This window comes from Musca domestica, unplaced genomic scaffold, assembly GCF_030504385.1.
Source record: "Musca domestica strain aabys unplaced genomic scaffold, Musca_domestica.polishedcontigs.V.1.1 36, whole genome shotgun sequence".
NCBI classification, from domain to species: Eukaryota; Metazoa; Arthropoda; class Insecta; order Diptera; family Muscidae; genus Musca; species Musca domestica.
Window position 1 is genome coordinate 7,045,457 of NW_026712318.1, and position 26,226 is coordinate 7,071,682.

The window sequence follows — 26,226 nt, forward strand, 5'->3', positions numbered from 1 at the left end:
TAAGACTTTCTTTACTGGTTTGTAGAGTGTAGATGGAATATATCGATCCACTGCCTTCCAGTAGACAATTAAATCGAATAAAACGCTTTGAAACAGGGACATTTTGTACTGATGACCTCAAACGGTTTGAAGGTCATGCAATCTGTACTATAAAATACACTTCGATGTCACATACAGGTGTCCCTTCCAAGGTCATGAAAAAGCAGATCTTGGGTATATTTGCAAACAGAAAACCACACGCAAAGTAATGATAATTATTTAAAGAAAATAAATATAATTGCAATGCAATTAAATGTCAATTTAACTGGAACTAGTTTTTAATTGCCGACACCGATGACATTCTTTTACAATTACGAAGTTATTACATTTTATATAACACCAGTTGCCATTAGTCATTCCACATCAGCTATAGATATCAGAATATAAATTGAGATATTTGGGAAATAAGGTGAATATATAGTGTAATACATTCGTAAATATAATAAATAATAATAAAATAAAAACTTATAGATTCTTGAAATGAATAGCAGAATAAAAATATTTTTGTAAAGTTTTGATAGAGATCAGAAATGTAATAAATTCAATGCCAGATTTGCTAGTTTATACAAAGTTCACTCTCCACAAGATCTGGGAGAGAAATTTTCTATTATAGGATGAACTCTGAATACCATATTTGAAACAATACTGGTGAAAAGTCTAACACAAAATACCGAATTTCTTGGGGCACAGTTATATGGCGACTATACCAAAACTCTGGTGAGATAAACAAAAACTGCAACAAAGTCAAATGCCACAATTTTTACATTTTTATACCCTCCACCATAGTATGGATGGTATATTAAGTTTGTCATTCCACTTGTAACACCTCGAAATATACATTTTAGATCCAACAAAGTATATATATTCTTGATTAGCATAAAATTCTATGTCGATTTATCAATGTCCGTCCGTTTGTCTATCCGTCTGTCTGAAATCACTCAAGCTTCCGAATGAAATGAAGTAGGTTGATAAAATTTTACTCAAATGTGTACTATGTCTGCAGGACTTTTGGTATTGAAAATGGACTATGTAGGTTCACGTCTTCGTATAGCCCCCATATAACGGTACCTCCCGATATGCGGTATTTTGATGATTCTAGCGACATTATTCACCGGAATTGTTTCAAAATGAATATTTAAGGTTCGTAGTAGATGCTACGGCTTAAGACAGAAAATGGGCCATGCAGGTCCACGTCTTCGTATAGCCCCCATATAACGGTACCTCCCGATATGCGGTATTTTGATGATTCTAGCGACATTATTCACCGGAATTGTTCCAAATTTGGTATTTGAAGTTTGTAATAGATACTACAGCATAAAACAGAAAATGAGTCATGTAGGTCCACGTCTTCGTATAGCCCCCATATAACGGTACCTCCCTATATTCGGTATTTTGATGATTTTAGCGACATTATTTACCGGAATTGTTTCAATTATGGTATTTGAAGTTCGTAATGCATACTACATCCTGAGGCAGAAAATGAGTCATGTAGGTCCACGTCTTCGTATAGCCCCCATATAACGGTACCCCCGATATTCGGTAATTTGATGATTTTTTTGAAAATTGTTAAATTTGTACCAAATGGTGGAGGGTATTCAAAGTTCGGCCCGTACGAACTTACAGCTTTTTTACTTATTTTTTTTTTTAATTTTATTGGCCAAGGTCTGCGGCCAAAATGTTTGCGTGCCCAAGGCTTTAATATACCCTCCAGAATATTTTCCCGATAATATTCGATAATATTTATTCTGATGCCACGGTCGATTAATATGAGCGGAGAACGACCATCGGCTGTTATGGCGGCCCACACCATGGCTGGCGCCTGAATTCTGCTGGCGCAAACACATTTTCAGCTGACCTCATTTTGTTTGTTTACAAACTGCTGGAGGACAACGAATGTTTTCTCATCGAAGAAAACCAAATTCGGCAGTTCACCAATTTCGGCCAAAGCAAATCAACTCTTTAGATCTTTTGAGTCTATTTTCTTTCTGTTGCGGTGTATGTTCTTGCACTGTTTCGAATTTTAATGGCTCTACCCCGAGCTCATTTTTCAATATTTGCCGAATGGAATATTGTGATATGTTCAGCTCACGAGCAGGTTTCGATCAAGTCGCTTCTTTACTTTTCGAACCATTTCTGCTGATGTTGCTGTTTCTGTTTTCTTCCGTCCACTTCCTTGACGTCGGGCTACGCTACCAGTATCACGGTAAAGAGCGATGATACGAGACACAAAAGATTCATTCACATTTAAATGGAGGAGGGCTTAAACGATATACATTTATGGTTTCCCAGCCAAATGTAAATAAATCACACTATCACGCTTGAATTCCATCACGAATAAATTTTTCTGCGGAAAATTCTCAATAAAATGCTTTTGTACGCATAAAGGCTGATCTGAGCTGAGCTTTGACTGGAATAATTTTTACAGCTGTCGGACAAGTGGCTTAAAAATAACAGTAGTCTGAAGTTGGTTGCAGTTTTTTCATCTCATCCTGTATATTTTTTATCAGAGTAAATTTCCGAGACGATTTACCACACGCTAGAGTCGAAACGAATTAAGATAGGATGCTAAAATTTGCTACAGATCAGTTTTTATCTGCAAGCAGGTCACGTTCGAAAATGAGCTCTATTGGTTCACGATATCTTACATACCCCATATAACGGTAACACCAGATTTTCGGAATTTTGAGAATTTTAGCTAAATTTTTCAATGGAATTATCTGAAATTCTACACAAAGAGTTGTATGAGGACATTTTATTCTCTTAAAGAGAATTGTCTACATAGTTGCCCATATTCGATGGACCCATCTGGCAACGCCATAACTTTTGACAGAGATGTCACATCGCTTAATGACATACCGCGTTTGAAGCGTCAGTCCAAGCAGATTTTTACCATGAACCAATACACGCCACGCGAGCGCTCTCAAATAGTTGAAATTTACATTCAACAGAAGAAGTCAATTGTGAAAAAAATGTGAGAAGTGCACCTTCTAATCCGAAGAGGCCATATAAAAGTCGACCAAGGCGATCGGCCGAGAATATCGCTGCCGTACGTGCCAGTGTTGAGAGGTCTCCAATAACATCCCAAAAACGCCGTTCTCAGCAATTGGGCATGGCTCGGTCCACTTTACAACGGATTATTCGCATTGATTGGTACAAAATTCAATTGACGCAAAGAATGTTGCCTGCGGACATGCCTCGTCGATTGGAATGGGCCCAAAGGGCCCAAAGGTCCGTCGAATATGGGCAAGCCATATGGGTCTAAGATATCGTATATCCCCCGATTTTTCAAATGGAATTGGCTAAAAACCACACAAGCAGTCCCTTCTGAGTACTTCACCCCGTGGAAGAGAATTGTCTATGTAGGCCCACGATATACGATATCGGTCCCTTGCAATGGTAACCCCCCCCCCCCCCCCCCATATTCGGAATTTTAATGATTTTAGCGACATTTTTCCTGGAATTACTTCAAATTTTTAAAATTGAAGATACTAATGGTTACTACAGCCTATGAAAAAAAATTAGGTATAGCCTCCATATAACGGAGTTCAAGTTCCTTCAATGGTATAAAAGACTAAATCTCGAATTTTTAATATATTTCAGATTTAACATCAGGCAAACACCGATAATGACTCATCGCCAATCGGATCGTTTTAAGGCCATTGTTCGCATAACCAAGATTTGTGCGGATATTTGTGGCGCCAATGTTTTGGAACATGACTATCGCATCAATGTCCGGACTGTACTAGTATTTGTTATAATAATATTAACCTTCGTCTTCATGTCCTATACCATATATGATGGATTCTTTGTGCAGGGTGATTGGAAAATTATACTACAGGTTCTGAGTATTGGTGCCGGCACCTTGGTACAGGTGGGACTCATACCCATATTTTATGTTAAAACCATTTTCATATATTGTTTTTCCATAGGGCTTTGTCAAACTTCTCAATTGCATTCAGCAGCAGGAAAATTTTCGTTTTTTGATCGGCGAGCTCTATGACATCTATGAGGAATACGAATTGAAACATACCGGATATCAGCGCCACCTAAACAAGGGAATCCATTTGCTTTCCTACATCATGAAGCTGTGTGCCTTCATTGCTGTTTTGCTGGTCATCGGTATGGCCGCTGTGACAGTAGTGCGGTCCTTGGTGTTCGATGTGAACCAAGTGATTGTACAATGTCTGATACCGGGCGTGGATCACACAACACCCAGGGGCTTTTTCCTAACATGCATTGTGCAAATCTCATTTATAGCGGTTGGCGGTTTTGGCTTCTATGCCGGTGATATGGCATTTTTTACACCGATAACACAAATCGTAACATTTCAAGGCATACTTCGTTGCAAAATGTTCGATCTGAATGAAGTTTTGGAGAAGGATGGCGAGGAAAATGTGAAGAAATCCACCGAAATGCTAAAAGAGGTGATCAAGTTCCATCAGCGTTATATGGTGTAAGTTAGCCCCGAAGCTACATTTGCAATGCAAGCAACAGTCGCTCTCTCTCTCTCCCTCTCTCTTATTTCAGATTTCTGACAGTCACCCAAGATACCTATTTCTTGGTTATCCTGGTTCAAATTGCAACCTATTCAACTGGCATTATTTGTACGATATTTTGCGTTCTCTTGGGAGCTTGGCCTGGAGGTTATGTTTATATGATCTACTGTTTTGTAATGATGTATGTCTATTGTGGAGTTGGGACATTGGTGGAGGTTACAGTGAGTATACAAACGAGTTTACAGGGTGAGATAAAAAAAAAACTGCAACAAAGTCAAAGGTCATAATTATTACATATATTTTTTTATTGATGAAAGCCAAAAATGTCGGAAATAGCATCAAATTTTAGAATAAATTTAGATTTGTTCGAATTGGTGACCTTTGGTACGAATTATGGCCTTCAAACGACCAATGAAACCGTCACACGCTGCCCGAATATTGCTCTGCGGTATTTTGGCCCATTGCCGGCAAAGCGCTTGCTTGAGGTGATCGACACTTTGGTATTTTTTAGTGCCAACCTTGCCTTCCAAAATACTCCAGACACAATAGTGCAACTGAATGGTATCCAGAGATTTTGGATACCATTGCACGATTGAAATGAAGCGAGGAACCTCATTTTGTAATCATTCTTGGAGTGCTGAGTGTGATGGTGCTGTGTGCTCTTGGAATGTCTAAGGTCTGCTGCCAAAATATTTGCGTGCCCAAGGCTTTAATACCCCCTCCAGAATATTTTCCCGATAATATTCGGCATTAATTCTGATGCCACGGTCGATTAATACGAGCGGAGAGCGACTATCGGCTGTTATGGCGGCCAAAATATTTGCCTGCCCAAAGCTTTAATACACCCTCAAGAATATTTTCGCTATAACATTCGGCATTTATTTTGATGGCACAGTCGATTAATACGAGCGGAGAGCGACTATCGGATGTTATGGCCTCCCACACCATCACCATGGCCGGCGCTTGAGTTCTGGTGGCCAACCGAAGGTGCACATTTTCAGCTGACCTCTTTGGCAAGTAAACACGATCATTTTGATTGTTTATAAACTGCTGGACAACGAATGTTTTCTCATCAGAGAAAATCAAATTCGACAATTTCACCACTTTCGGCCAAACGAAGCAACTCTTTAGCTCTTTTTATATTTTAAATCCTGTCGAAATCACAAAGCCATGACAAGGTTACTTCTGACCTTTACATTGATGTTAACATCCAACAAATCGGATATATAGCAAAATATGTGCGATATATATGTATATCAAAGAAGATATGCTTGAAAGATCTCTTATATGTCGAGAACGGCTGAACTGATTTCAACAGTTCTCATTAATTCAGAATGGCCTCTTGGCAGGAAAGAAAAAACGTCTAAAAATCACATAAAAATATCTCTCTAAAGATGAAAATATTGGATTTGTAACATTTTCTCTTATTTTTTTAGTTTTGTCGTATTTTTGGCATATTTTCATTTTGTATATAAGTAGTTAGGATATCAGGATATCATATACAGATCGCATTTATGGCCCGATCCTTATGAAATTTTGCATGGGGATAAGATGAGGGTCAGAATAGATACCTAATCTTTTTGGAGATGATCGCCATATATTTAGGGGTTGAAATGGACCAAAAAACTGCAAAATTGTTAGCAGGTCGTAATTATTGCCCGATCCTCAGGCACATTTGAATGGGGGTTACCGGACATTGCAAAAACCAAGCAGTTTCGGATGGCCATCCAAAAATATTCAATGTGTGAAGGAGTTTGCAACTTTTATAGACAAAATACGAAAATGTCCATTCCAGCGACTTTTTGGAGAATTCACGAATACAGAAAAGACGCACTTCTGACTATTTCGTTAACGCTGATTTCGTGGAAGAATATAATCAAATGTCTGTATCTCATATAGATGCGTTTCAGTCAAAAACCAATAATAAGTAGGTTAACCTTTTGCCACTTCTGAGAGATTATAGGTCTTTGGGAAATATTGGTTCCAGATCTAGGAAGACCATTTACATGCAACATCTACCAATAAATTGGAAATGAGCTAATTAGCTTAAGTTGCTATTATTTGAAAATTAGAGAACGAAACCTGATGGTTTTCTTTTATTATTTGTCACAATATCTTGTGGAATTCTTTCGAGTATCTAGCCTATATAAACTGTATCATTTATTATAGTGTTGTAGGGTATTCAATGGTCGGCCCCGCTCGACTGTAGCTTTTGCTTACTTGTTTTTATTACACTGTTCGACAAAATTCAACTATCTTCGATAATTGCAGGAAAACCCAGTAGATTATGAAATTAGTGTTAGAAAGTAAAATAGTATAATTCGAATTTGCCGATAGATGTATAGCCTCAGCCTTGAGTTATGACGCTTTATGGGGGCGGTTCCGCAGCACTTGGCCAATATTGACAAATTCGTATCTGACCTAAATCTGGTATAAATATTAAAACTATACCGTCGACTTCTTATGCTTTATATGAGATATGTAAATTTGTGGAAAGTTATGACAGATATAAGTATCGGAAGTAGTGGTCCTTTGTGGGTGAGGTACCAGAAGGGGTTGGCAGATATGTATCGTCTTCATCACAGTATTTTGTGTTAGCAAAGATGCTTGGATAGGTGACATTTGAGGAGAGTTAGACGTTTATTTCACATTTTTTGAGAGTTGTGTTTTCCAAAATTTTGAAACCTTTGGGGTGGAAGGAGTGCGTTGATATATCCGATATTCACAGCAGATCTTGGGTTACTGTGTGAAGTTTGTAGAGAACCGGCTGCTTATTTCGGATTTTATGATCGCTTTGGTTATTCAAAATTTTAAATACTTTGTGGCGGAGATACCCGAAGAATTGCTCCGATTTCTACCATCTTAATAACAGATCTTGTGTTGATGGAAATATTGAGATGTACCAAATCTGAATGGAATCGGATGTTAATTTCGCGTTTTATGAGCTTCAGTGTTATTCAAAATTTTGACCCTTTGTGGTGGAGGTACCAGAAGGAGTGGACCGATACATTCCATGTTCACAGCAGATTTTGTGTTAGTAGAAATAATGGGATGTGTTAAATATGAAGAGAACAGGATGCTTATTTCAGATTTTATAATCGTTTTTATACCCTCCACCATAGATTGGAGGGTATATTAAGTTTGTCATTCCGTTTCGTAACACCTCGAAATAGACATTTTAGACCCCACAAAGTATATATATTCTTGATCAGCATAAAATGATATCCGTTTGCTTCCGAACGAAATGAAGTAGATTAATAAAATTTTACTCTAGTGTATATTATGTCTGCAGGACTTTTGGTCTTCAAAATGGTTGATGTAGGTCCACGTTTTGGTATAGCCTCCATAAAACAGTACCTCCCGATATTCTGTATTTTCATGACTTTAGCGACATTATTCACCGGAATTGTTTCAAATATGGTATTTGAAGTTCGTAATGCATAGTACAGCCTAAGACAGAAAATTGTCTGTACAGGTCCACGTCTTCGTATAATCCCCATAAATCGGTACCTACTACAGCCTATGACAGCAAATTGTCCGCGCAAGTCCGAATTTGTACCCTACACCACATAGTAATAAGGGTATTATGTCTTTCTGCATTTGTTTGTAACATGGAGAAGGAACCGAGATAGTGCAATAGTTATTTCTGAGGATATTCATAGAATCACTTTCTGAGTCGATATATGCATGTCGGTCGGTCCTTGGTCAATTTATTCTTGTGAACTAAATGCAGGTCGTATTTATTATCTGATTGAGATGAAATTTTGCAAACAATATTTGCTTGGCTCAAGAATGAATCCTACTAAAATTGGTTATTTAGAGATTTAGATATAGCTCTCATATATCTTCAATCGATTTCGAGTTAATCGTGCACCAAATGACCAATATAAGTCCCAATGATCTGAATTTTGGTACATCTTACCGAAATCAGTTTAGAAGCAAGTACAGCTATAGCTTCCAAAAATATTTATTTCATCCGATTTGGGGTTTTAAGTCCTTCACATGCATAGTATGCACTCCACAACAAAGATGTTTTGTACCAAATATCAGATACATCCCAGAAATACCTCTGCCAAATTTTATCAAGATCGGTTTCGATTTGGATATAGCTGCCATACATATCTTCAACCGATTTCGGGTTAATTGTGCGCTAAATGGCCAATATCAGTCCTAATGACCTGAACATCGTGCCATTACCTCCTCCACTAAATGTCAAAAATATTCTACTTCACAGAAACTTTGCAAATCCTAATATTTGCATCAATTTCGGTCCACTCCATCAAATACTTATAACTTTTATAAAATGTGTTGTAAGAGTTCGGTTGTTTTCAAATTTCTCACATCACAATATTTCTATTAACAAAAGATCTGGTGTGAAGATGTGAAGATATATCGGTCCACTCCTTCTGGTACCTCTTTTTTTAATATCTATGAAGCTCATAAAACGCAAAATTAACATCCGATTCCATACCGACTTGACACATCTCATTACTTCTACCAACACAAAATCTATTATAAAGAAGGTAGAGATCGGACAATTCCTTCCGATACCTCTCCCACAAAGGGGGTCAACTGATTGAATAACCAAAACGATTATAAAATCCGAAATAAGCTTCCGCTTCTCTTCATATTTCACACATCTACTAACACAAGATCCGCTATTAGGGTCCACTCCTTCTGGTGTCTCCCCCACAATGGGTAAATTTTTTGAATATCCATGAAGCTAATAAAAGGCGAAATTAACATCAGATTCTATTCAAACTTGGCACATTTAAATATTTCTATCAACACAAAATCTGTTATAAAGGAGGTGGAGATCTTTTTTTTTTTTTTTTTTTTTTTTTTGGTTTTTCCCCAAATGGGATTCAGGATTTTTAAAAACATAACACTCAAAAAAAAGGGAAATAAGCATTCAACTCTCTAAAAATTTCACGCATACAAACATTTTTGCCCTGAAATCTGATGATTTGCATAGAATCACATACTGAGTCGATTTATGCATGTCCGTCCGTCTATCCGTTCATCTGTCCGTCTGTCTGTCTGTCGCATTTATTGCCAGATTCAGATGAAATTTTGCACAAATCATTTGTTTGGCCCCAGGACGAACCCTATTGAAATTGGAGACAATCGTTCAAAATTTAGATATAGCTTCCATACGATTTGCTTTTTATTGTGCACCAAACGTGTAACATCAGCCCGAATAGTATAGAATTTTGCACATACAGCCAAATTAGACCTGAAAATAAGTATGACAAATTTGATCGAAATCGGTTCAGATATAGCTCCCATATATATTGTTCATCCGATTTATTATTTTTGTCCTCCGCAGCCTTAATATGCACTCTGTAACAACGATATATCAAATGTAGCTCAGAAATACCTCTGCTAAATTTTATGGTGATCGGTTAATATTTGGATATAGCTCCCATATACATCTCCGTCCGATTTTCCTTTTATTGTGCACCAAATGTGTATTATTAGCCCAAATTGAAAGGTATTTGGTACTTACGACCAAATTGAGTCTAAACACCAGTATGTCAAATTTAGTGGAAATCGGTTCAGATATAGCTATTGCTCCCATACATATTGTTCATCCAATTTCTTGAATTTGCCCTGCTTAGCCATAATATGTACTCCGTAGTAACGATATTCGGGAAAACATATCAAATAACATATATTTTTCATATCTATCTATCCGATATATCCGGATCCGATATATATTTATACCCTCCACCTTGGAAAGAAGGGTATATTAACTTTGTCATTCCGTTTGTAACATCCTTCAATATTCGTCGTGGACCCCATAATATATATATATATATATATATATATATATATATTCATAATCAGCATAAAATTCTAAGTCGATTTAACGATGTCCGTCTGTCTGTCTCTCTGTTGAAATCACGATACAGCCCACATTATTTGACGTAGAGCGCCATAATTTAGCAAAGCAATTTGTATTGTGTCTAGGATGCTTGGTATTGAAAATGAGATATATCGGTCCACGTTCTGGTATAGACCCCATATAACGGTGCCTCCCGATATTCGGCATTTTTATAATTTATGTCACATTTTTTCACGGATTTGTCTGAAAATTGGTATTTGTAGGTCATAACGGGTCCCTGTGCCTGTGGCAAAACATTGCTTGGTATTGAAAACGGTATAGCCTTCATATGAAGGTACCTCCCGATATTCGGTATTTCATTTTTTTTTTTGCCACATTTTTTCACGGATTTGTCAAAAAACTGGTATTTGTTGATCATAATGGGTTCCAGCTCCGGTGGCGAAACATTGCATGTATGGGTCCATGATTTGGTATGGACCCCATATAACGGTACCTCCCGATATTCGGTACTTTGATGGTTTTTGCCACTTTTTTTCACTGATTTGTCTAAAAATTGGTATTTGTGGGTCATTATGGGTCGTAGTTCGTGTGGAGAAACATTGTATGTATAGGTCCACGTTTTGATATAGTCCCCATATAACGGTACCTCCCAATATTCGGTATTTTGATGGTTTTGAAACATTTTTTCAAGAATTTCTCTGAAAATTGGCAGTTGTAGATCATAATGGGTCTCAGTTCGTGTGGCTAGTCGATTTGGTATAGCCACCATATAACGGTACCTCCCGATATTCGGCATTTTTATAATTTATGTCACATTTTTTCACGGATTTGTCTGAAAATTGGTATTTGTAGGTCATAACGGGTCCCTGTGCCTGTGGCAAAACATTGCTTGGTATTAAAAACGGTATAGCCTTCATATGAAGGTACCTCCCGATATTCGGTATTTTATTTATTTTTTTTTTGCCACATTTTTTCACGGATTTGTCAAAAAACTGGTATTTGTTGATCATAATGGGTTCCAGCTCCGGTGGCGAATGGGTTCCAGCTCCGGTGGCATGTATGGGTCCATGATTTGGTATGGACCCCATATAACGGTACCTCCCGATATTCGGTACTTTGATGGTTTTTGCCACTTTTTTTTCACTGATTTGTCTAAAAATTGGTATTTGTGGGTCATTATGGGTCGTAGTTCGTGTGGAGAAACATTGTATGTATAGGTCCACGTTTTGATATAGTCCCCATATAACGGTACCTCCCAATATTCGGTATTTTGATGGTTTTGAAACATTTTTTCAAGAATTTCTCTGAAAATTGGCAGTTGTAGATCATAATGGGTCTCAGTTCGTGTGGCTAGTCGATTTGGTATATCCACCATATAACGGTACCTCCCGATATTCGGCATTTTTATAATTTATGTCACATTTTTTCACGGATTTGTCTGAAAATTGGTATTTGTAGGTCATAACGGGTCCCTGTGCCTGTGGCAAAACATTGCTTGGTATTAAAAACGGTATAGCCTTCATATGAAGGTACCTCCCGATATTCGGTATTTTATTTATTTTTTTTTTGCCACATTTTTTCACGGATTTGTCAAAAAACTGGTATTTGTTGATCATAATGGGTTCCAGCTCCGGTGGCGAATGGGTTCCAGCTCCGGTGGCGAAACATTGCATGTATGGGTCCATGATTTGGTATGGACCCCATATAACGGTACCTCCCGATATTCGGTACTTTGATGGTTTTTGCCACTTTTTTTTTCACTGATTTGTCTAAAAATTGGTATTTGTGGGTCATTATGGGTCGTAGTTCGTGTGGAGAAACATTGTATGTATAGGTCCACGTTTTGATATAGTCCCCATATAACGGTACCTCCCAATATTCGGTATTTTGATGGTTTTGAAACATTTTTTCAAGAATTTCTCTGAAAATTGGCAGTTGTAGATCATAATGGGTCTCAGTTCGTGTGGCTAGTCGATTTGGTATAGCCACCATATAACGGTACCTCCCGATATTCGGTATTTTGATGGTTTTTGCCACATTTCTTCTAATGTTTCCTTTACCCTAAGGAGGAGGGTATTAAAAGTTTGGCCCGGCCGAACTTAATGTTTTTTTACTTGTTTTAAATACAATCCTTCTTGAAGTGATATCATGCACACTATAGCAATGTTATTTGGTATTAACGATAAAAATGCCTCGACAAATTTAGTAGAAATCGATTCAGAGGAGGATATTCCTCCCGCGCCGTCGGTCCGCCCGATTTTAAGACTTTCTTTACTGGTGTTTATTTTTTTTTTATTTTTTTATCAGGACACCATTTGGTATGGACGGATTATTTAATAATGTAAATTAATTCCCTACTTACTCATGGAATGCACATCTGAAATGTTGTGGACTTATTTTATGTTTGACATTAACCTTTTGCGAACAGATTTAGTTACATCTATACAAATATGAGTACACTCTTGTTTATCATCTTTTCGACATTATTGATGATGATTTGTCTATTGTTCAACCAGAAGGTTATTGGCTAGACAAATAGTAACAGTTCATGTTGAACTTCAAAACAAACACCAACGAACCATAAATAGCCACAGCATCATTATTTGTTGTCTGTGGAATTCTTACTTCGGCATGGGTTTGTGACAAATGTTTACATTCCGTTCAAGCCTTAAGATGAGCAGCAAAAACGACAGCAGCAATGACAAGAACAAAGTTCTCCGGCAAAATAAACATAATTCTTTGGCAGCAATAACTAGGATTACTACTTTCAACCTGTTTGTTTTTGGTCATACATTACGAGGCATGGTCAAAAGTAATAATCAATATTGTAGTACGAATTTTCTTTGACTCCTTGTAATTCAATCGGTAAATAATCTTATATTATATATATAATATATAAATAAATAATAATAATAATAAATATATATAAATGTAAGTTGTGTTAGTTACTACGCTTATAACTTAAGAACCGCTGGATTAATTTTAACGATTCACACAAATTCGGAGTTGTCTACTCTCCGAAAAGGATAATATCCAAAAAAATCGCGTAAAAATGTGATATATTAACATTTTCATTTTAACTTTTCAAATGTACAATAGTAATAGTGTTTTATTTTGCATGATTTTTTTCCATTTTGACTTACTTTTTTCTAATGTACATTTGTAGTGTTTTTTTATATTTTATTTTTGAATTCGAATATTTATACCAATTTATTTAATTGACTTGATTTCTTGAGAACTGAAATTGATGGCGGGTTACATGGAAGTGTAGTAGCGAATTATGTGGTGGCGAAACGGAATAGATGATATCGAAATAATTTAACGCGGTCACACCAAAGTTAAAAGATAATTACTTTTTCTAAATCGCTGAAAAATCATGAAAAAGAGATCTCATTGCAAAAATCAAAAAAACATTTTCAATGGAATCGAATTTTAAAGTAATAGTACATTCTATTGACAAACTTTGTAAGGAAGGATCTTAAAACATTTGCTGTAAAAAATCAGCGAAAAATTTGAAGACTTTTTCAATTTGTTATTCTTTTTTTTTGTCAATTTTTTTTTTTGTGAACAAAATAAAGAATAATTTTTCACTAAAAAAATTAAATAAGTGCGAAATAGGATGTTAACTGACATCTACCTTTCAACTCCAGGGCCTACATCGTGGGTTAGCTGGAAGATGCGAACACGTTTAAACAAACAAAAATGACCGAAAAAGCTTAATGGGGCTCATTTCAAAGCGTGACAATGATCCGTCCAATGAGAGCTCAAAATGCAAAATTCTTTGGGAGAATAATAAGTAATATACCAATATTGAAATAAAAGGTGGAAAATAGTAGAGCGAATGGGACTTTTAGTAAGAAAAGGTTTTATATCCTTCCAGAAATTCTTCCCAAACATTCAAAATACCTAAAATCACTTTTGCAGGTCTTTATATCGATCATAACTCATGGATAAGGGAACAACCCGATTTCATATTTATATAACCATCTATGATTTAAGTTATTTTTGGGGTCTTGGCCGGCCACTTTTTTCATTTTTTGGTCCTTATTTGACATTTTTGTTTCTAAGGGGGTAGATAACCTCTTCGCATAAAATTTGAAATTTTCAGAGTAGGGCCCATATTGGTATTGACCACATTCATCAATTGATTTGGCTAAAAAATTTTATTTATGCCACCCTGGGGTAGGGAACCATCATACAGATAATTGCCACATAGGAATTTATTTAAGTAAAGTCCCCACATTGGAGTATCCCCAAGTCCACTTTCACATCTAATGTGTGGTCAGAAAAGAAAATTTTGTATTCTATTGAATTTTTAACCCCCAAGAGAATATTGGTTGGGAACGTAGATTTGGGATGTGCATCCATATGAAATAAATTGTGGAAACATGAACAAATTACAAATATAAGAAAGTAGCACGGGACCGAATATTTGTTTAATCATCATTGAATTACCCTATGATGAAAATATGGACTTTAAGGGGTCTCCAACTTACAATTTAAATGGCAAATAAAATTAATTCCCATCTTATCATTCTGCCCGCAATTATGAGGTGGATAAAACTATTTTTATTTATTTAAATCACGCGAAATGCTATGACATGCTATATTGTTCTGCTATATTTTTGATTTGGCCTCTATTTGTCATCTTGGATTATAAGGGGTAGAAGAAAGTTTTCAATGTAGGTACCTCCTAATTTAACCACATTTCAAAGAATTTGGCTAATAATGCGTATTAGGGGGGTGAAAATCTTACACTAAAATTTCAACATATCTACAAATTTTAGAATTTTTATCCATGTTATAATACCCTCTCAAGTCCACCTTTTGGCGGACAAACAGACTGACATGGTTAGGGGGACTTATGAGGACTCTAATGCACAATCTAAGTTGCTAATGGGTTTAAAAAAGTAATTAACTTTGGCTATTCTTAAATCATTCAGCCCTCAATTATGTAGTATACAAAATACAGCAAATTCCAAATTACTGCTCATTTGACTGGAAGATTTTGCTACGATTTTTACCATATTAAAAATTAATTTGATCCCTTATATGGCGATAAGATTGATATATACTTTTTAATAGATTTGTATAGCACATCCACACAGTTGAAGCCCACGGTTTAAATATTGAAGCCCACTGGTTAAAAATGGGTACAGGTATTTTAAAACACTTTAAATCGACATGTACGTGAACACTTATATCAGTCATATCTGTGAATAATTATGCTTGGGAATATATGCATAATAGACAAAAACTACGGGCCGGCAACGCGGACCGGGCCAGCTAGTACACTATAATAAAACAATTAAAATAATATCAGTCGATTTTGCCGACAGATTTATACCGCCAGCTTTGAGTTATGACTATTCAAACTGTTGACCCTTTGCCAGATTTGAACTATATCGACTACCTCCTCTACTTTATACAGGATATGGGGAAATTGAAGATTTATATCCACGTTTATGCGAAATCATAAATTTTGATAAATTACTTATGCTTATTTATTTCTGGTTAAGAGAAATATATAGATTGATAAGTTGTAAGAATCGCCGAATTATTTCCCAAGTTATGTCAGATATAAGTATTGGAAATTGTGAACCCTTGGTGGTAAGGTGCCAGAAGGGGTTGGCAGATATATATTATCTTCGCAATAGATGTTGGGTTAGCAAAAATATTTGGATGTGTAACATTTGAAGAGAGTTCGATGCTTATCTCGTTTTTTTAAGCGTTTTGATTTTAAAAGTCTTGAACCCTATGTGGGGGAGGTAAAAGAAGAAATGGTCTGATCTGTACCATATATAAATAACAGATCTGTTGAGTTAATGAAAATATTGAGATGTGCCAAGTCTGAATGGAATCGAATGTTAATTTCGCGTTTTATAAGCTTCATGAATATTCAAAATTGTAACCCTTTGTGGTGTAGGTGCCAGAAGGAGTGGGCCGATATATTCCATCTGCATACCAGGCCTTGTGTCAATAACAGTATTGTGATGTGTGAAAATTTAAGAGAATCGGACATATATATCTAGTTTTATAAGAGTTATAATTATTCAAAATTTTGACCCTTTTTGGGGGATGTTCTTGGTAGGGTGGACCGATATTGTCATCACCTGACCTAGCACTGAAGCAAATATGGGTATTCGCAAATTTGGACCAAAATCGAACTATCCGTTCTCATTCTGTGCAGTAAACTATTTTCTTTAAAAATTTTGACATTTTGTGTGGGATGTACCAGAAGGAGGAGACCGATATTGCCCATCTCCGAAGTCGAAGTTTGACAATAATATTACGATGTACCAAGTTTGGATCAAACCGGATACTCCTTTGGAGAGTTACTGTGCGCACCAGCCAGACAGACAGACAGACGGACGGACATCGCTAGATCGTCGTTGCTATGTCGATTTAGCGATGTCCGTCTGAGGAAACTACTCTAGCTTCCGGTTGATAAAATTTTACTCAGATGTCTGCAGAACTTTTGACAGATATATCTAAGGTTTTTGGATATTTTGTCAAAATTTTAATCCGAATTGGCTTTAAATTTGCAGAATGTGTTCCCATTATCCTTGGTATAGTCCCCATATAACTGTACATCCATGTATTCGGTATTTTGATAATTTTTTTCACACTTTTAACCGGAAATGTTTCAAATTCGGAGTTTGAGGTTCCTAATGGGTACTACATCCTCCATCTATGTCTTCGTATAGGCCCCATATATTGGTTCCTCCATTTAATCGATATTTTGAACATTATCCTACGGAATCGTTTCAAGTTTCGTATTTTAAGTTTGTAATGGGTACTACATACAGTGATAGAAAATTGCTCATACAGATCTTCGTATAGCCCACATATAACGGTACCTCCTTTATTCGGTATTTTGATCATATAAGCGGTATTATTTGTCGGAATTATTTCAAGTTTCAAATTTGAATATCGTAATGTTCTATGGCAAAAATTTCATGGACATGGCCATGTCTTCGTATAGGATCCAATATATAAACTGATTATTTCCTATATTCGACATTTTTATGATTTTAGATTTTTTTTTAAATTTTAAATATTTTTTGTGATATTTAAAAAAATCCTTCCAAATGGTAGAGGGTGCTTTTTCACTTGCAAATCATACAAACAAAAAGTGACCTCAATGTGTTAATTTCAGGATTCAAGTACTCTCCATTCACTCAACGGCAAAATTATTACTATTTAGTACTTTTCGAACAATCATGGTAGGCATTCCCAAATCCACTTCATGCGTTCCAATTATAGCACGCATTTTCAAGAAAGAAAAAATCCATATCTCAGCCTCAGATACCAACAATTTTGCAAGATTTCAGGTTTATCCCTTGACCCAGTACCCAATTTAGTAGCACTTTGATCTTGTTGAACAGTTAGTTATTGGGAATTCTACCTCTACAGGGTTGCCCATATTCGACGGACCCATCTGGCAACGCCATAACTTTTGACAGAGATGTCACATCGCTTAATGACATACCGCGTTTGAAGCATCAGTCCAAGCAGATTTTTACCATAAACCAATACACGCCACGCGAGTGCTCTGAAATAGTTGAAATTTACATTCAAAAGAAGAAATCAATCGTGAAAATTCAACGTGCTTTTAAAACATTAACAAATGTGAGAAGTAAGCCTTCTAAGAACACCATTAAACGTTTATACGAAAAATTTTCGGATGGTAAGGCTCTTTCTAATCCGAAGAGACCATATAAAAGTCGACCAAGGCGATCGGCCGAGAATATCGCTGCCGTACGAGCCAGTGTTGAGAGGTCCTCAAGAACATTAGGATAGGATTATGCGCATTGAATTGCATTTGTTCCCGTACAAAATTCAATTGACGCAAAGAATGTTGCCTGCGGACAAGCCTCGTCGATTTGAATGAAAAAAAACATGGGTCCGTCGAATATGGGCAACCCTGTATATCCTAACCACGGACACCAACAAAGCCCATAATATCAAATTAGAAGATTCCAGTCCTATCCCTTTACCCAATGCCAATTGCAGTACCATCTAGTACTTTTCGTACAAATATGGGACGCATTTTCAAAACACCGCCAAAACTCCAACACATACCATCAGTAATCTAAATAGCAAATTTCAAAATTTTATCTCTATCACTCTATCCAATACCAAATTTAGTATCATTTAGTACTTTTCTCATAAACCTACCTTTATCACAAACCTACCAAAAACAGGGACACCAATACGCAATTTCAATTTCAGCTTCATTCGTTCACCCTAAACCAAACTGTTCCAAATTTAGTACCATTTAGCACGGTTCTCAACCTACTTTCCAACCTTGACACTACAGCCATTTTTGTATACAGGTCCACGTCTTCGTATTGCCCCCATCCCGATATTCGCTATTTTGATGATTTCAGCAACATTATTCGACGGAATCGTTTCAAATTTTGTATTGGGAAAACTTAATGGTTACTACAGCCTATGGAAATTTCGTATGCAGATCCACGTCTTCGTATAGTCTCCATATTACAGTTTTCATTTTAGTGGTATTTTCCGGAAGTTTTATGACATTTTTCAAATTCCTTCCAAATGTTAGAAAACCATTCTCTTTTTGAAAACTTTCTAATAGCTCTTGAAAATCACTCTTAATAAAATAACTTCAGGAGTTTTTTTTTTTTTTTTTTTCTATATACGATAGTTTAAGGGTATTTTCTTCTATTATCCACTCCAGCCAAGTTTCTTTAACTCAATTTTCCTAAATTCCCCGTAAGTTCTGTTACCAAAAAACCAAATTTTTTTTAACTTGACAAAAGATCCCACCAAACCTAGGATTTCCACTGTCACTGTGGAAAATATTAAACTTCAATAAAAGTAATAATAATCGTTGTCATCATCATCATCATCATGCGGTTGCTTTGTAACCAAGCATAAGACAAAAGAAGAAGAAGAAGTGCACATCGTCGGCAACAAGTTCAATATTTGTCAAACAATTATTGCATGTAAACTCTGGTGATTTGTCTTGTCACCGTTGAAGTGGCTCACTGCTCGGAGCAGATGAACAAACGAATGAACGACCAGGCATAACTTTGTCCCACCACAACACCTCCCAAATGGTGTCACCTGAATGCAGACCTTAAAATTGTTGGTTAATCTTTTCGGTTTCCTAACTTTACGAGTTGGAGCTACAAATCTCTGCTCAATGAGAAAAGATGATGCACAAATGTTGGTTGTATGTGCGCAGGTTGAGCACCCAATCCCCCCATTGGTATGGTGTTGGTTGGTCGGCAGAAGCAACGGCAGCAGCAGCATCATCATGTTGTAGCTGTCATGTCTGAGCAACGTACAAACATGTTGTACAATTTAAATAACTAATTTTTCTTAGTTAAAAGTCAACAATGTCGTCGTCGTCGTCGTTGGCAAACAAAAACAAAAAAAAACTACTCTTTATAAATTGACAATATGTTTGACATGACACTCTCTATTAAATAAATTTTAGATGCTGGTAGGTATAAGTTCTCCCAAAATTCTCCTTAAGGATTAATGGACATGGCATTTTGGGACAAGCACAAAGGATGCTCTTAAGATAAATAGGGGCTAAACGTTTGTTCAAAATTTGTATTTATCACATTTAGTGTCCGATTAAATTGAGAGTTGTGTACTTATTAAAGCCATTATTGGTAATAAATTTTTTTAGCTAAATAAGGCATCTTGGCGTTTTGGCCAAATAAATGTTATGTGTTAATGAAACGAATATGGAATGCAAAATTTGTGAACTTGGATCACTTCAACAGCGATGTAAGGGTTGAATTTTTGTTGCAAATTTTCGACTAGCAGTTTCGTAATGCAGAAAACGCACATTGAGAGAAGACTGAATACCAAAGTATTCTATTGCCACAATGCACTTTTAATACCCTCTACCATACTATGGAGGGTATATTAAGTTTGTCTTGTAACTCCTCAAAATATGTACTGTAGATCCCACAAAGTATATTCAGGGTGAGATGAAAAAACTGCAACCAACTTCAGACTGCTCTCATTTCTAAGCCACTCATCCGACAGCTGTTAAAATTATTCCAGCGACAGCTCATTATATTGTTTACAAGAGTACAAAAGCATTTTGGTGAGAATTTTCCAGAAAACAAGTTATTCGTGATGGAATTCAAGCGTGATAGTGAGATTTCTTTATATTTGGCTGGAAAACCACAAGTTGCTATCGTTAGAGCACTCTAGCATTTCAATGTCAATAAATCATTCGTATCTCGTACCATCACTAGTTAACGTGATACTGGTAGCGTAGCCCGACGTCAAGGATGTGAACGGAAGAACACAGCAACATCAGCAAAAATGGTTCGAAAAGTAAAGAAGCGACTTGATCGAAACCCGCGTCGCAGTGGCCGAAAAATGACTCGTGAGCTGAACATATCGCAATATTCCATTCGTCAAATATTGAAAAATGAGCTCGGGGTAAAGCCATCGACAGAAAAATATGTACTCAAAGGAGCTAAAGAGTTGCTTCGCTTGGCCGAAAGTGGTGAACTGCCGAACTCCGATGAGAGTACATTCGTTGTCCAGCAGTCAAAGAGACTTCAAGACAGAACTCAAGGGCCTCCATAACAGCCGATGGTCGTTCTTCGCACGCATTAATCGACCGTTGCATCAGAAAAAATGCCGAATATTATCGCGAAAATATTCTGGAGGGTGTATTAAGGCCTTGGGCACGCAAACATTTTGGCCGCAGACTTTGGACATTCTTGGACTGCAGGACTCAGCACCATCGCACTCAGCACGCGCCACCCAGGAATGTTTACAAAATTGCCAGCGCACAATGGCCACCAAAATCTACGGATACCAATCCGTTGGACTATTGTGTCTGGAGTATTTTGGAAAGCAAGGTGGGCACTAAAAAATACCAAAGTGTCGATCACCTCAAGCAAGCGCTTCGCCGGGAATGGGCCAAAATACCGCAGAGCAACATTCGGGTAGCCCCAAAATATTCGGTATTTTTATGATTTTAGCAATATATTTCATCGGACATCTTTTTGAAAATTTGCAAATCTATCCAAGTGATGGAAGCCACTCAAAGTTCGATCCTTCCAAACTAACTGCTTTTTCATTTGCTTAACTTATTGTTATCGGTATCAACTAGTATAAGGTATTAACAAGTGTCATTACCACATTATAGATTTCATATTCCATCCTTCCCCATATACAAAATTTAGTAGTATGTAGTACTTTTTATACCATCAGCCATATGGCTAGACAGGGTATACATCATTTGATACGGCCAAAACGTGCCTCATCGTAATAACAGTCTTAGACCCTAGGTCTCTTTGGACCAAATCCATTTCAGGACATTTGGAGTCGATATAGCCATGCCCGTCTGTCTGTCTGTCTGGCTGGTGCGCACGATAACCCTCGAAGAGAGATTCCGATTTGGTTCAATATTACTATCAAACAAGACCGAGTTTGGAGATGGGCAATATCGGTCCACTCCTTCTGGTAACTCCCCAACAAGCTGCCGACCTTTTCAAAAAAAAAGAAAACATGTTACTGCACAGAAAGAGAAAGGATAATCCGATATTCCTCCAACTTTGTAAATCCTAATATTTGCATAAGTGCCAGGTTAGGTGCGAAAATGGACAAATGGTCCACTCGATCAAGAACCTTTCCAACAAAGGGTACATTTTTGAATAATTGTTACTCTTATAGAATGTGATTAAAGAGTCCGATAGTCTTCAAATTCCGCACACCCCAATATTTTTATTAAGACAAAATCTATATATCGGGATATACCTCCACAAAGGTGAAAATTTTAAATAGCTATGAAGTTTGCAAAACTCTAAATGAGCATCCGGTTTTTTTCAAGCTCTGCACACACACAATATATGTTATGAAGATGGTGAATATCGGCCTACTTCTTCTGGTACCTCCCCCCACACCACCCTTGCTAGATGGAGTCACGTTGAGTGTTTTTTATGAAGCCAAATATCTCACTTTCATCCTCGAGCGACCATGGCAGCGTCTTAACTTGAAGAGGATCATCGAGGAGCGCGCTAAGAGGAACTAAAAAGCACTCTACTCCTGCAAAACTCCATAGGAAAGAGCTGGGAGCTGAAGACGTATATCATCAAATGGTTAGATGTGTCAGTTGTCCGTCCGATTCTGACTTATGGAGGATTAGTTAGGTGATACTCTCTAGCGATGGCTTCCTTCAACAAAACCATTGACAAAGTCCAAAGAATGACATCTCTATTAATTACAGGTGCACTTAGGAGCACACCTCAATCTGCTTTGGACACCCTACTCAACTTGAAGCCCTTAAGTCTATTTATAGAGAAACAGGCAGGCAGCAAGATGTGCTCAGAGACTCTATGAACTTGGTCAATGTATGTGAAGAACACAGGAGGTCGGATTGTGACCAGTGAATATATATCACCTGGGCTAGACTTCGAAAAACTGGACATCCACATACCAAGCATCTTTCAGCGGTATAGCTATCTATACCTATGGTTCACTATCAGGAAAACCGTAGAATTGCTGATGAAAGTTGAAATGAACAGACCGGTGACTATATATGTCTATAGGCAAGCGACCCTGAAAGCGCTAAATTCATTCAACATCAAATCAATGGCAGCTCTGGGTTGCAGAATTTCTCTGAAAAAAAGTTAAGTCCTTTATCAAGCTTTGTTGAGTTCCTGGCCACAGCAACATCTCTGAAAATGAATCAGCAGATGAATGGACAAGACGTGCCTCCGAGTCAAATGATTTAGAGATTGAGAGCTCGCTGAAGCCACCCTTGTGTCACTTCTTTCATGTAATACACAAATATTACTCCGGGAGATTTCAACATAATTGGGCGAAAGTAAGGGACTGAAATGCTTCCAAGAAAATTTGATCAGTAATCAAACAAAGGAGATCTCCATCGCTCACTTCCATGGCGAAATCCGACCTAAAACTTGTGGTAGGCTTAATTACAGGTCAGTGTAAATTAGACGAGGATGAGATAGAAACTGCGGAGCACTTACTCTGCCATTGTCCAACTCTTTGTGGAGTCAGACAGTGGCTCACGGGTAAGCAAATCCTGCATGACTTACCTTCACAATCCGAATCAGAGCCAAGAGTAATTTTTTAGCCAGCCAGAAGACTAAAATGGCTAACAACGACTCGAAATTCGTGGATACTCTTCACTTCTAAATAATCTTCTCAATATTACTATCTCTTTGCTCCTCTACTTTATTTTCCCTTTTTATTACCCTCCACCATAGCCATGTAGGTCCACGTCTTCGTATAGCCCCCATATAACGATAATTTTAGTAGCATTATTTAGCAGAATTGTTTCAAATTTGGTATTTGAAGTTCGTAACAGATACTACAGCATAAAACAGAAAATGGGCTATGCAGGTCCATTTCTTCGTATAGCCCCCATATGACGGTACCCCCCGATATTCGGTATTCTGATGATTTTAGCGACATTATTTACCGGAATTATTTCAAATTTGGAATTTGAAGTTCGTAATAGACACTACAGCATAAAACAGAAAATGGATCATGTAGGTCCACTTCTTCGTATAGCCCCCATATAACGGTACCCCCCGATATTCAGTATTCTGATGATTTTAGTATTCTGATGATTTTCAAATTTGGTATTTGAAGTTCGTAATGGATACTACAGCCTATGACAAAAAAATTGTATGTGCAGGTCCACGCTTTACAACTCCCATGGTTCCTCCCTATATTCGGAATTTTGATGATTTTAGCTACATTATAAACAGATTTTTTTTCAAAATTCGCATTTGAATATTGTAATAGCTTATGAGAAAAGTTGCTTATGCAGGTCCACGTCGTCGTACAGACCTTAATATACGGCTAAATTCGGTATTTTTAAGATTTTAAAATAATTTTTAACGGATTTTTTTTTTTTTTGTGGAGGTTACTCAAAGTTCGGCCCGGCCTTACAGATTTTTTACTTGTTTATAAATAAGATTGATTACAATGGACCAGCAGGCCTCCGAATGACATTCTCTAGACTAACCTAACCTACCTCCCCCACAAAGGGTAAACATTTTAAATACACAAAACTGTTTTAAAATGCGAATCAAATATCCAATTCTCATAAAATTTCACAAATTCCTATATTGTTATCTGTTCTGGTGTAAAGATGGAAAGTATCGATTCACCCCTTCTGGTGCCTTCCTTATATGTCTTTAAAGTTCGTGTACCTCAATATATTTTTGTTAATTTCAGACATCCTAGTTCGAACGGTCACACAGACAGACGGACACGTGTAAATCATCTTATAATGCTGATCACGAAGCTGTAGACTTTTTAGGGTTTTAATAGTTATTTCAATGACTTAGAAACGGAATGACAAACTTAATATGGTCTCCATTCATTGTATGGCGGAGAGTATAAAACAACTCAACTACCCGAGACAGAAACAATTAAAATTAAATGTTACATCTGAATGTATGCATGCGCGTAGTGGGCGTTTATATTCCCAAACATCTTAAGTGAGTTGTTGAAATTGGGAAAAAAAGCCCAAGGCATTTTACATATGTCTGGCATCTGTCAAATCTAAATTGATTCATCGCAGTAGACAATCATGTTGCTAGTGGTCATTTAACACCATTAACGTAAAACCAAATAAATCTTAAAAAAGCTCTTTTAAAAATTGTTTGTTAATGTATATTCTTGAAATGTATCATTATTTGGTTACTAAGATTTTTACATTGAAATCTTCTTACTGGGATTATTTAGCGGATGCTGCCTGTTTCCCCAAAAAAAAAGTCTTAAATAATTGATAATGGCTTTATCAACAAATCACATTGATGGCCGACAATATTAGAAGCATTACAGATCTTTACAATAAATTGTTGGAATCTCAAAACAAATTTCAAAGTAACTTCGGTGAATAACCTGTTACAGCATAGTACACAAAGGTAGACTTGTGAATGGGTTTTTTGTAAAAGAAATAAAAAATATTTGTTAAAAGCCTTTATTTCGTATTTAGCCTAAGGCAAATGTCAAATAAACAATTGTTTCCATAAAACAACTTGAAACACATAAAATGCTGTTTGTGTGCAAATTTCGATGAAACTCATTAACTTGTCACACAAAATATTGTTGTTTGATTGATGCTCAAATCAACTCAAAAAGTTTTCTTCTCATAATGCCAAGAAAATAATTACACATTAAACAAGTAAAAACCAGTAAAGAGAGTCTTAAAGTCGGGCGGGGCCGACTTTATGATACCCTACACCACTTTGCAAATTCAGTAGAGCTTCGCATAACAATTAAAAGTTTTTATGGGAGAATTCAAACATACACGCTACGATTATAATTATAATTTAAAGTTCAAAGGACTGAATATGCCGAAACATTTATATCTTTTAAATTCGGACTTGTATTGCCCATTTGGTGCACAATTAATTTGAAATCGGATAAAAATATATATGGGAGCTATATCCAAATCGGAACCGATCTCGATAAAATTTGGTAAAGATATTTCTGAGCTGTATTTGATATATTTCCCTGAATATCTTTGTTACGGAGTGCATATTACGGTTGTGGGTAACAAATATGACAAATCGGATGAACAGTATATATGGGAGCTATAGCTATATCTGAACCGATCTTCACCAAATTTGACATACTAGCTTCAAAGACGTTTGGTGCACAATCCAAGGTAAATCGGACGAAGTTATATATTGGAGCTATATTCAAATCTGAACCGATCTCGATAAAATTTAGCAAATGTATTTCTGAGCTGTATTTGATATATTTCCCCAAATATTGTTGTTACAGAGTCCATATTACGGCTGCGGAGGACAAAAATAACAAATCGGATGAAAAATATATATGGGAGCT

At 36.7% G+C, this 26,226-nt stretch overlaps 1 protein-coding gene across 1 annotated transcript in view; it reads left to right on the forward strand.

Moving 5' to 3' along the window:
* Positions 1-389: 389 nt before the first annotated feature.
* LOC101893499 (sialin-like) overlaps positions 390-26,226 on the forward strand; it is a 175,140-nt gene continuing 149,303 nt past the window's right edge. The window contains exons 1-4 of the mRNA XM_059125941.1: positions 390-448; positions 3,640-3,910; positions 3,969-4,492; positions 4,567-4,756. Of these exons, the coding sequence (XP_058981924.1) occupies positions 3,665-3,910; positions 3,969-4,492; positions 4,567-4,756 (960 nt within the window). The 5' untranslated portion in view covers positions 390-448; positions 3,640-3,664. The remainder of the gene's footprint in view (positions 449-3,639; positions 3,911-3,968; positions 4,493-4,566; positions 4,757-26,226) is intronic.